Source organism: Hakea prostrata, chromosome 7 (assembly GCF_041222555.1).
Source record: "Hakea prostrata isolate BN-2017 chromosome 7, UWA_Hpros_2, whole genome shotgun sequence".
NCBI classification, from domain to species: Eukaryota; Viridiplantae; Streptophyta; class Magnoliopsida; order Proteales; family Proteaceae; genus Hakea; species Hakea prostrata.
In genome coordinates, this window is record NC_142606.1 from 14,696,214 (window position 1) to 14,708,996 (window position 12,783).

The following is a 12,783-nucleotide window of genomic DNA, read 5'->3' on the forward strand; positions in this document are numbered from 1 at the left end:
TGAATGAAAAATTCTTGCTTATTCCTTGAAGGATTAGCTGTCTACCTCATGTGAAATCGTATTTATTAGTCAATGTTGATAGACAATGAGATATACTTGATTATGAAGGGAAGAAAAATCTTGCTTCTTCTCAATGATCTTATTCATTAGTTAGTAAATCCTTTTTTTTTTTTTTTTGGGTAAATTGAATATCAGAGACACTCTGCCTTATGATATAAGGGTATCGACCAGAAATAGGATCCTCCAAGTAAGAAAGCACCTTTCAAGCTCCAAAGCAAGTCAAACTTAAGATAGAGAGACTACAGAGATGAAGAAAGATGGAGCTTTAAGATATATAATGTTCTAAGGGATTCTACGGTTTCTACCTGTGATATAAACCTTAGTGAGGTTCTCTTTGAGGATCAAAGTGACAGGCTGGACAAGCATTCTCTCTCCTTCTTTTTTCCTCCTCTTCCTTTTTCCTCTTCTGGGTAAGGAGGAGCATCCACTTCAAAGCTCACACATTATTAGAGAGGGACTGTAATAAAGCTAAAAAATTTCCACCCAAGAAGCCAAGATCCTTCAGAAAAGCTAAAAGCAAGAAGCTGCGGGCTTCTGCTTTATTTGCTTTCCTTGCAGTCTCTGCTGAGCATCTTTCTTTTTCCCCCCCACCCTCCTTACCTTTGAGTTCTCTTTTTCTTCTTTCTTGTTGGATTTATTCTTACTGTAAGCTTCTGGGCTTCTGTCTCTGTTGCTGAAACTGAATCTGGTGCTCTTTGTCAGAGATTTTTATTGGGTTCCTGCTCTTCGGCTTTATTAGCTTGATCATTAAATTCGATTATATTTTCCATAGTTTTCAGTTCTTTTGGTTCCAAGTTTTTGACTGTTAAATTGGAATCCTCTGGGAGTTATAGTGGGGTGGTCATTTGTCGGTTTAAGGTTTCACACAGAAATTGAATTATTTTTGGCAGTGAATTTTGTCTTTCCTCTTCTCTTTCTTGTTTCTTAGTTTTACTCTCATTCCCTTGTTTGCTTATATCTAGTGTAGAAGAATCAGTCTGTTACTTCTCTTCTTGGTGCTTTTTTTTTTTTTTTTTGATGAGGTTTAAATTTTAGAACTCTAACTTAGGGTTGGCTGAATTTCTGCTTTCGGTTTGAGGGTTTTTTCTTTCTGGGTTTCGTGGTTTTCCTCACACTCTGCTGTTGCGTTAAGGATTCACCTAAATTTTGATTCGTCCTTTCTGGGTTTCGTGGATTTCCTCACACTCTGCTGTTGCGTTAAGGATTCACCTAAATTTTGATTCGTCCTTTCTTGGTTTTTGATTTGTTAGCTTTGTAACCTTTCTTTTCTTCGTCTCTTGATTTTTGGCTTCCATGGGACTCTGTCATGGAAGACCCCTCCCTCTAAACGATTTAGATAATCCTATAATCCCTGAAGATGCTGTTCCTGATGCCAATTCTGAACCCGCAAAAACTTCAAAGTTTCCCTTTTACAGCCCAAGTCCATTGCCTAGTGGATTCAAGAACTCGCCTGCGAACTCTAGTGTGAGTTCAACCCCTTTGCGGATCTTCAAGCGGCCATTCCCTCCTCCTTCCCCTGCGAAGCACATCAAAGCATTGCTCGCTCGCAGGCATGGCTCTGTGAAGCCGAATGAAGCCACAATCCCTGAAGGAAGTGAATGTGAAGTTGGGTTGGATAGGAATTTTGGGTTCTTGAAGCAGGTTACCGCAAAATATGAGCTTGGAGAGGAGGTTGGTCGTGGGCATTTCGGCTATACTTGTACCGCAAAGGGGAAGAAGGGGGAATTGAAGGGGCAAGAAGTTGCGGTCAAGGTCATTTCCAAAGCAAAGGTTTGTTATGTTTTTCTGTTGCATAACCTAATGGTCTTATTCGGGAAGCTTATCTCCTGTTTTTGGAAGTCTGCCCAATGTATGTAACCATTGAATTCCTTCTGTTTACCATAGGAGCAGGTGACTCTTGCTTCTGGGTAATTTTGTCTATCCAATTGTTTGTGGTTTGAAGTTTGATCTTCTGAAAGTAATTTTGGTAGGGAATTGTCTCAGCCTCCCGATGTTCTGTTGAACATTTTTTTTTTCATCTTTTTTCTCTCTGGTACAATATTGGTTCTTGAAGATCTCACTTCTATTGTATTCTCATGTTCACCTACTATATCATATTTGACGTAATGATTTTGCTGTTTTGGTAAAATCTGTTAATTGTCTATTTTTCTGATTTTGACTGTTAAACTAAATCGTTCCGGTATTGCTTAGCGTTTGCATTGCATTGCATTTTTGTTTAACTGTTTAGGATCATGTTGGTACTATTATGGATTGTGGGAGTCATCTTCTTTCAAGATTGAGGAAGTTTGTGTTTAGCCAGTTATGTTTCGTTTGTGCTTTCTCCAGGATCCAATGGTTGAGAGTAGGGTTATGGGATAAATGGTGTGTTTCCATTTCTTTTGACAACTAATACTTGAATATGGTTGTACTGACGGTTGTACCCTTTACAAAAAAGGGTGTACCTACCGCACGAGACTTCTCCCATTGTGGGGGTCTGGGGAGGGTCATAAAGTATGCAGCCTTACCCCTGCTTTCATGGAGAAGCTGGTTCAAACCTGTTTGGTCACAATGAGCAACCTATTATTGAATGGCCTGCCTTCTGTGGTGATAAACTATTACGGTTATGAAATTTCAAGTTGTTTTGTTACTTTGTTCTGAGTTTTGAAAGTGGGGAATCGCTGGATAAGAAAATTAATTACACATGTAGGTTTGTTTTACAATTATTAGTTCTAAATTTATGATTCTGGAAAGATTTACATAATCTCTAAAGTTAGTAATTAGTTATGCTTCCTAAGAAGAAAGTAACGTGAAGCAATCATTTATGACTGTTTAGTTGGGGGTGTCACATTACTATTATATTTTGAAATTCCAAGATCCACTGTGCCCTTCTCAAGAAATCAAAACCATATGCAACTTAAAATAGTGCAACTGTGCAGTTTTGGCTATGATTTGCCTGATAGAACCACCATGTCTTGCCAACATCTGTTTTTAGTCTCCTCTTCATTTCTTCTGATTATTTTTGTCCCTTTTACACCAAAGCTTATTTGTTGAATGGATTGATTGTTGATGCCAATAAGAATCTTGTAATGGAAGCCCAGCCAGGTCTGGCATTAGTGGTATCTCTCTCAAGACTTGCTTTGTGGTATTGTTGTCTGAGTTGGAAGCCTTGTATATGAGTAGTCAAGACTCAAGACCAGGAGTTCGCAACATGATTGGAATCTCTGAAATGGACCAGTTATTTGCATATGTCACTAGTTACTTGATGGCTACCTCTTTGGAACCCTTTTCATCATCTCTTCTCTCCATTTGACTGTTCCTCCGTGTTACTCCCTGCACCATGAACTGCATTATGTTTCTAAGTTTGCATCTTAAAGCAATTTTATGAGGTCGAGTTCTTCTTGTGTCTTCCAGATGTTAACATGTGTGATATCAGTGGAAAAGTCTCTAATTAGATTCAGTCTTCTATATATTGGTAGAAAATTCAAGGTCCTCTAAATTCAGTCTTATATATGAGTTTTTTTTTGTTGCATGGATTTTCTAGCTTCTTTTCCCATTGTGATTTTAAAATATTATTTATTGAGAATGGTATGTTGGATTACGTAGATTTTGAACACAATGTGAGATTCCACCTCAGCAGTTACAAACAATAAGCGAGGTCGGGATATTTTAAGAAGTTCACTTTTATCTTCTTATTTTGGCAGCATGACTGATAACTAACTTCTGGGATTGAGTAAATCTTTTCCAAATTAGAACTAATAAATGCAAAACAAATTTAAAACCTACTTGATGAGGTTATATATATAAATTTTTTATTTTTTATTATTATTATTTTATCTGGTGGATCTGGGAGATTTCCCATATAAATCAAGGTTGGTGTTCTCTCTAGGGAAGCATGGCTCCTGCACATGCACAGGGGCTCATGACTGCATGCACTGTGGCATCAGTGTCAGGATTTCTGCCTTTCTTGGGGCAGTCATTTTGCCCCCCTTTGTAGGTGTGGCCAGTTTACTCCCCCTCAAAGAACTTCCTTTAGAATAATTTTTTATTCTGTTAAGGGATAATATTCTTCTCATTGGTGTTGCGCAGGAGGAGTTAATTACCGATCTAGTGAGATAGAAATTTCTAATATATATTTGTGTGTGTATATCCAATTTTTGCCTCAGGATCCATTTCTTAATATGCATAAATATTCTTGCAAACAGGTTTAGGAAGAAACTGAGAGCAGCTTTTATCTGATATAGTATGTGTGCTGTTCTTGCAGATGACCACAGCTATTGCTATAGAGGATGTAAGAAGAGAAGTGAAAATTTTGCGTGCTCTAGCAGGACATAAGAATTTGGTGCAATTCTATGATGCTTATGAAGATGATGATAATGTGTATATAGTGATGGAGTAAGTTTGTTTTCCTTCAGTGCTACAGCTTTGTTTTATGGTTATATCTGATGCTCTAGGTGTAGAATTTTCCAATGGCATGATAATACAATAAATTCAAAAAAGTGGTCGGTTGCGGTTGGTTGCAGGGATCTCTCAAGGATTAAAACTTGGTTTCAGTTTGTGGCTTTTCAAAGTAGGAAAGAAATTCCCTTTTAATGCCTTTTCTTTTCAGTTGCCTGTGTCTCATCAAGAGGACAATTGTGATGGATTTCTACCTTTTCTGCTGAATTGTTCTCAAAATTAATTATACTAGCACCTTTCTAAATGTCCACACGATTTCTGGGACCTTCCCCCCCCCCCCCCCCTTAAGACCATTCTATGTGCCCTGTGATGCGCATGGTGCTCCTTTCTTTATACTCTATTTTGTTTTATATATTTATACATATATTTTCTTGGTATTTCAGTTAGGCACAGCCACCAACACTTGTATATTCAGCCACATTGCGGCCCTAATTGGCTGGGACAGATCTAAAATAATGGAAATTAATGAGGAAAGACTTTCTTAGCTTAAGCTTCTTATCATGTTTGACTTCATATAGAGCTGATTAGAAAGCAAGGATCCACATTGCCAACCCCATTAGTTGGGATAGCTATTGTTAAGTACCCGAATGGAGTGACTTAATCAATGGAAGAACGACACAAAGAAGTAATAATAATAATGAACTTTGATTAAATGCTGAAGCAAAACAGAACACACTACCAGCAGGAGGCGTACCTTCGGCTACCCGAGAGCAATCGCCCTCTCCCTTATTTCCCTGATAACTCAAAAGCTTGCAAACCTACTCTACCTTCCTAATATTAATAGTAATTTCTTGCCTACAATATCCCACCATAGAATCTCCCCAAATCTAATAGAATCACCCCAAATCTCAGCCTATAAGGCAGTCTGAATCTGAAGATCTCACAACCATTTCCTTCCCTTCTTGGTTATATCTTGTGGATCCCCTTGCCACGCTTACGAGTGTAGACTCGTGATACAAGGGGCTTATCAGCTTTGCTATTGTTCTATATTAGTACCCTTTAAATTTGAACCATTTCTTGCTTCAACTCTCTCTCTCTTTTTCTCTCTCTTTCTCTCTCTTTTTTTCTTTACAACATCCCCCCCCCCCAAAAAAAAAAAAAAAGGAGAAGGTTATGTTATTGAAATGGAAGGTGGGGGGGGATTGTGGAGGGTAAACATGGGGATTGGCAATCTCAACACACTTTTTGGGGGTCCGGGTAGTGCATACAGCTATGTATTAGGTTTAAGATCGGTTCGGCATTTTCCATTTGTCCCTCATCCCCAGTCTTCCGGCACTGCTTACTCTCCAGGATTTCCCACTTGTACCCATGACAATATTTTTGGAATTCTCAAATCTCATAAGCTTGAAAAGAGCTAGATCTGCAATTGCAGAACTAGAATATACAGAAAGAGTAAGAAGTAACAAGGCAGAAAGAGGAGGATAAATCCTGTTATCATTCACTCATTTGATTGTTTCTGGATTCACCTTATTTCTTGTTGGAGTTCCTGGAACATGAAGACATTTTGGGAAGACTTCAGTTTGTAGGCCAGTTGAAACTGTTAAAGAAATTGATTCTTAACACTTGTTGATAATAAATTGTGTTAAAACCAATAGATGGAGTTTGACTTTTCTTGTTTTTCATAGCCATCTATTCTGTTAATTTTTGACGTTCGTAATGGCTGGACCCTTTTACTCAGTGGAATGTGAGAGATCACATATTGGTTTTTGCAATTTTGTAGGCTTTTGAATTACTGGAATCATATTCTGGAATTAGCAGCTAATTTTTAACCTTTCTTATTGTCCAATATTTTTCAGGTTATGCAAGGGGGGAGAACTCTTAGATAGGATACTATCAAGGTACTTTGAACTGTGAAAAGAGTTAATCTTAAGATTGCGCTGAGAAAGAACCATTTTCAATGTGAAATAATTATTCCATTTATAATTTTCAGGGGTGGGAAATACTCAGAGGAAGATGCTAAGGTTATCATGATTCAGATTTTAAGTGTTGTTTCCTTCTGTCATCTCCAAGGCGTGGTTCACCGTGACCTCAAGCCAGAGGTAACTGTCCATAGCTTGACTTTTTGGAATCTTTGTACTTAAGTGTTTTTCATGATGATTTTAATTGTGGGATATTATTAAACTGAAGGGGTCCTAGACTGGCTGCAATGTCATAGAAGAAACCCTTTCAGCATTTGTACATCCCACAAAAAATTCTTTTTGATCCTGCTTTTTTTCTTCCTATCTCATCATTGTTAATACCACCTTAGATCTATTCTTTTAGTACATCCTGTGAAACATAGTTTCCCTACAACTGTTCCTGAACAAATAGAAGCTTACAAAAAGCAAATTTATTTTGTTTGGTAAATAATTGTGATGATATTCGCACCTTAGAGAACCAGTGGATTGCAATGGACATTTAGGAAGAATTCTTAGATGGCTAAGCCAAATCACGATGGGAAACTGAAAGATAATTACAGTTAGAATCTATCTAAACCACTTAGCTAAGAACATAAACTGTTAATATCCTAATTATTGGAGGAGACAGAGGCTTCAAAATAAGTGCGGTGATACCTAAAATGGAATATTAGGATTACTTAATGCCGATAATCTTGTAACCTTTGTAGCCGGTAGATCTTGTCAACATAGGGACCAAGGTGAACTTTCCCATAGGTGATAGCTTTCTAGAAGCGCTTGATATTGCTAGCATAATCTCTTTGCCCTTTTTCTCATCCGGATGTCCAAGCTATTGTGTTCCTTGATTCACATTCCCAAGAAAGTTCTTTAGTTAAAGTCCTCCGTTGCAATTTCTTAAGTCCTTGAATCATTATCCAAACTGTAAAGAATTGTTTTAGTCTACATTGAATCCTGTAAATTTGGCCAGCTGTATGAATTTTGCAGATTTATCTCTCTTTCCAATTCAAACCAGTGTAGGGATTAAAATCTAGGGGTGCAAGTTTGGCCCTAGCGGCCCTGAGCCCAAATAGGGCTTGGGTTAAAGATTTTGGCCCTAAGGGCGGGCCTGGGATTACTCTCTGGCTCGCCCAACCCATCCCGGGCCCATCCCTGATTTTGGCCCTTATCTTGGCCCTGATTCGGCCCTGATTCTGACCCTGATTCTAGCCTTGATTTTGACCCTAATCTTGGCCTTGATTTAGGCCCATGATTTTGGCATTGATTTGAGTTTGGATTCTCCACCCATATGGAGAGGAATTAATTATAATCCATATGGGTGATTATTTGACACCTGTCAAATTTTAAAAACATTATCGTGTTTTGTAAAAAAATTAATAAAAATAAATTATATCTTCATTACCAGTGTAGTAAGCATCCACCTGATTTTGGCCCAATCCTGACCCTAATTTTGGCTCTAGTCTTAATGTTAATTTGACCCTGATTATGTATTAGATTTTTACCCCAATCTTCACATTAACATTGATATAACTCTAAGTCTTGACTTTGACCTTCAGTCATTTTGATAATATTAGACTATGAGTTCACTTTTTATATTATTTTTAAGATAATTTTTATTTTTTGAATTAAGTCATTTTTAGTTCCAAAGAGTCATTGATTTTTTTTTAGGCTAAGGCGAGATAATATATTATAAATAATAAAAGCTAGTATATAGAGAATTAATATCTAACAAATCTACACCCCAACTTCTCATCATGAATATTGACATCTTTCTTTTGCCTCCAATGTGATATTTCAGAGAAAAAAAAAAAAAAAAAAGCTTATTAAGGACAGATAGCTATGTTTGTAACTAAAATATAATTTTCTTTAACCACGAAAAAAATATCAATACTAAATTATCGTTGATTTACTTGTTAACAAAGTTTTGAATTTATTTATTTATTTATTTTTTGTTGAATAAGGATATCAATGGGAGGGGTTTTCAATTTCCATCACCAAAGTAATGGGAGAGGTTTTCAATTTCCATCATCAAAGCAATGAGAGACTTTCAAAGATCAATATAGAATTATGGAGTATGAATTTATTTATGTTTAAAACAACACTATCAACTTATTGACTATTTTATCATTTTGTATGAGCTTGAATCATCTTATATTTCTATGAATTTTATTTATAGTTTACTTATGATACTTTTATTTTTATTTATTATTTTATGAATTTACATTTGTTATTTTAGGTCCAAGAAGATGACCGATTAAGGCTAGGGCCAAGATAGAGTCAATCAGGGCCAGGGACAAGGCTAATTAGGGTCAAGGACAGGGTCAATCCGGGCTAATCAGGGCTAGGGACAGGGCCAATCAGGGTCAGGGCCAATCAGGGCCAACCCATCCCGACCCGGCCCAATTAGGGCCAATTAGGGCGAGAATGGGCTTGGCTTGGCCCTGTAGGGCTTAGGGCCAGGGACAATAATCCTTGGCCCTAAACTAGGGTCAGGGCGGGAATGGGCTCAGATTAGAACATATAGGGCTGGGCTTGGGATTGCAACAGCTCGGCCCAGTTGCAGCCCTATTAAAAATCTCCACGTAAATAGGAGGGTGTTTCCACTCCCATGTCATAAACTCAACTCTATTTCTTGACACTGGATTAATCCTATCCATATTCTACCTGTTTTATGGTTGTGGTAGTTGAAATCCATGACCCTAACTGACAATTATCTACTGCTGGTGATCTTAAAAAATGACAAATCATCTATGTAAATGGTTCAAAAAAAATATTATTTTTGGAGTATCGACCTTCTATCATGGTGCTTTTACTTACCTTTTACTTGATACATTATTTCTTGTCTCAGAATTTTCTTTTTAGTACAAAAGATGAGGAATCTCCTCTGAAGGCCATTGATTTCGGATTGTCAGACTTTGTGAAGCCAGGTTTGTTTTCCTATGTCGATTTCTTTGTTTCTAGTCCTAAACTTGAGTTAGTCTGACTTGTTTGGCCTTTTCCAGATGAACGGTTGAATGATATTGTAGGAAGTGCATACTATGTAGCTCCAGAAGTTCTGCATAGATCATATGGCACTGAGGGAGACATGTGGAGTATTGGTGTAATTGCATATATTCTTTTATGTGGGAGCCGCCCCTTTTGGGCCAGAACAGAATCTGGCATCTTCCGGGCTGTCCTAAAAGCAGATCCCAGCTTTGAAGATGCCCCTTGGCCTTCCCTATCATCTGAAGCAAAAGATTTTGTCAAGAGATTGCTGAACAAGGATTATCGTAAAAGACTCACTGCAGCTCAGGCTTTGAGTAAGTAAAAGGATTACCCTTAGCACTCTTTGAAAATTATTCTTGAGATTTCAAAAATCTGATGCTTGCTGCCTGATTCTGTGCTTAGGTCATCCATGGCTATCCAATCATCAAGATATAAGGGTCCCTCTGGATATTTTAGTTTTCAAGCTTGTTAAAGCTTATATATGTTCATCATCTCTCAGGCAAGCGGCTTTGAGGGTACGTCTCTCTTTTTATGAGGAATATATGGTTATTGAGAAAAGAAATGAAACTGCCAATAAGTAATATAATTTTCAAGATATCATGAACATAAATGATTTCAACACGGCAAAATAAATGGTTTCAGTATAGCTACATTTTTTGTGTTTGTGAGTTTTTGACATTTTTTTGTGTGGATATCTCATGAATACTATTCAAAATCCTCTTAACAAGTAAAAGAATACCTTTTGATCTTTTTTATTTCCTTATTATGTGGATCTTTTTAGTCATGCACCCTTGGACTTGCACAGGGTTGGTGGATCTTGTTAGTCATGCTTATAGCATAGTACTCTTCAAACTATCCTCAAAAGAATTTCATACTGAATATTATTCAGCTACTCTGACAGGCTCTTTCAAAGACATTGACGGTGGATCAGCTAGCCTATCTGCGTGAACAATTCACAATGTTGGGGCCAAATAAAAGTGGATTTATTTCTATGCAGAACTTTAAGACAGTAAGTCCTCTTTTCCGATCTATTTTTGGTTTTGTTTTTTCTTTGTTTCACTAGTTCTTTCTTTTTTCTTTGTTTTTGGTGGGGGGGGGGGGGGGGGGGGGGGGGGGAGTGAACTCTTTGTTTCACTAGTTGTGCCATTCTAATTGATACTACAATTGCCAGGCCCTGATGAAGAACTCCACTGATGCCATGAAGGATTCTCGGGTTATTGATTATGTTAATATGGTACCGATCACAGGTTTCTCAGCTGTTTTACTTTTGGGCTCATAATCTGTGGGTCCCCTAAATTGGTAAAAAAATGCTGAACATTCACGTCCATTTGCAGGTCAGTTCTCTTCAATATAGAAAATTAGACTTCGAAGAATTTTGTGCTGCTGCCATTAGTGTATATCAGTTGGAAGGACTTGAGACCTGGGAACAACATGCACGTTCTGCATATGAACATTTTGAGAAGGATGGGAATAGACCAATCATGATTGAGGAACTTGCCTCGGTATGTTTAACTTTCTGGTCTTTCCATGCAGTGTGCATTTATCTATGAATGGAGTGCCTGTTTCTCGTGACCACTGACCCTGCATTCAAAAGCATAAGATAGTATTTTTCCTGACCATCATTAAATATATATATATATATATATATAGGATAACCACTTACTTTTTGGATTTATTTGGGCTTAGGAATAATAATAAACTGGGTTCTCTGAAGTCAGACATGTACAGGTTATTGGGCAGTGCCTGTGTGTGTCCCAAGGCACTTAGGCTCTTTTTGGTATCAATTCTTATTCTCTATTATGCCTATTTAAAAGAAATAAGTACAAGAATTCATTATTGGTCAACAATGAAAAATGGTTTGGTGAATTTTGTCAAAAATAAATTATGGAATGAAAAATAAGTTTGGTATGTCAAAATAAAAGATTGTTAGAAAACGATAGTGAACAAGTGAGAAAAGATAAAAGATAAAAAAAAAAAAAAAGTATGGTTTTTTATAAAAAAATGTGTTGACTATTTTACCCTCATCTTAACTATACAATTTTAAGTAAACCTTTGCATAAGTGAAGAGAATGAATTTCTCACCATAATCCAAAATAGACTTTTAGTCTATTATGAATTTTGGAGGCTTTTCTATTATTTTAAATAAAAACAAAACTGATAGTAGATGCCAAACAATTTTAAATAATGAAAATTCTCATAATTTGGAATGATAATTGATACCAAAAAGAGCCTTAGTGGATTTAGCCTTATCCCGAGTAAATGGGTTGGCCTCAAGGGTCATTGCCCTCCAATCAGCTCTATTTGAAGTGATACTTGATGGTAAGACAAGGCTAAGCATGACTTTCCTCAGCAACTCTGGTAACTCTAGGTCTATCCATGGTTCTTTTAGTGACATCCATGGTTCTTTTAGTTGCTTCAATCTGAATCAAACCACTCCTTACTGGAGCATCTGTATGCCTCCTTTGAACTATCCAAGTTTCAACTAGATTTTATGGTGGCCAGGCCCAAAAAATAGACAGCTCAGAGTTTTCAGTTAGTGTTGGGTGAGATTAGTTCCAAGTAACTGCTAAAAGCTTGTTTTCGGCTGTTTCGATTGCCAGCACTTTATGGGCCTTCCAAGCTTGTATGCCTGGGTGTCCTTTGTGGGCTCTAAGTCAATGCAAAACTAAGTATGTGCCCCTTTTGTTATCGGACAATAGTGCATGGGGGTGTCCTTGAAGTTTCATAGACATTTAAATGCTGATTTTATATTTTGGATGTAGTTGGAAAGCTCCACCATTTTCTTATGTTTATTTGAATCCCTGTTGGCCCTATTTTGACCACTTGGTTGTAACAAAGTTCCAATCCTTTCATAATATGTCAGGAGCTTGGCCTTAGCCCATCAGTACCTGTTCATGTGGTTCTCCAAGACTGGATAAGACATTCAGATGGGAAGCTTAGTTTCTTGGGCTTTGTCAGACTTCTGCACGGGCTGTCTTCACGGGCATTGCAGAAATCAAACGCCAGCTAGTAGCAAGTTTTACTGTGATCTCCTTATCATTCTCCTTCATGGGAAGTTCAATCAGATGCATGCTTGTGTTGTTTAAGGAAAAGAGTTTGGGTCTACCCCATAGGCTTGCCGGAGAGAGCAACTGGGTCAAGAAAGGGGCTGATGCTTGCCTGAGCCGGGGTTTAAGCCATGTCTGGCATATTCTCAAGTGCGATTGTAATTTTTGTTTTTATAATTTCCCCCTGTTTTGTGCATTAAGCTGTAAGAGGATTGTACAGATGAGAGTAGGATCTAATTGTCTTAGGATTTATGGGTTTCAGAATGACAGAGCATTTGTGTTTCATGGGTTCTATTCCTCTTGTACCCATTAGGCCATTACATTGTTTGTCAAATAAATTCCTTCCACAAATTATTTCTTTATGA

The 12,783-nt window shown here is 37.4% G+C and overlaps 1 protein-coding gene across 1 annotated transcript; it reads left to right on the forward strand.

The window, feature by feature from the left end:
• Positions 1 to 262: 262 nt before the first annotated feature.
• LOC149010037 (CDPK-related kinase 1-like) lies at positions 263 to 12,549 on the forward strand. The gene is made up of 11 exons (XM_089160572.1): positions 263 to 1,830; positions 4,301 to 4,431; positions 6,291 to 6,332; positions 6,425 to 6,533; positions 9,235 to 9,313; positions 9,389 to 9,685; positions 9,774 to 9,886; positions 10,273 to 10,380; positions 10,543 to 10,605; positions 10,706 to 10,873; positions 12,235 to 12,549. The coding sequence occupies exons 1-11, from the start codon at positions 1,354 to 1,356 to the stop codon at positions 12,379 to 12,381; spliced, it is 1,734 nt and encodes a 577-aa protein (XP_089016698.1). The 5' UTR covers positions 263 to 1,353; the 3' UTR covers positions 12,382 to 12,549.
• Positions 12,550 to 12,783: the final 234 nt, after the last annotated feature.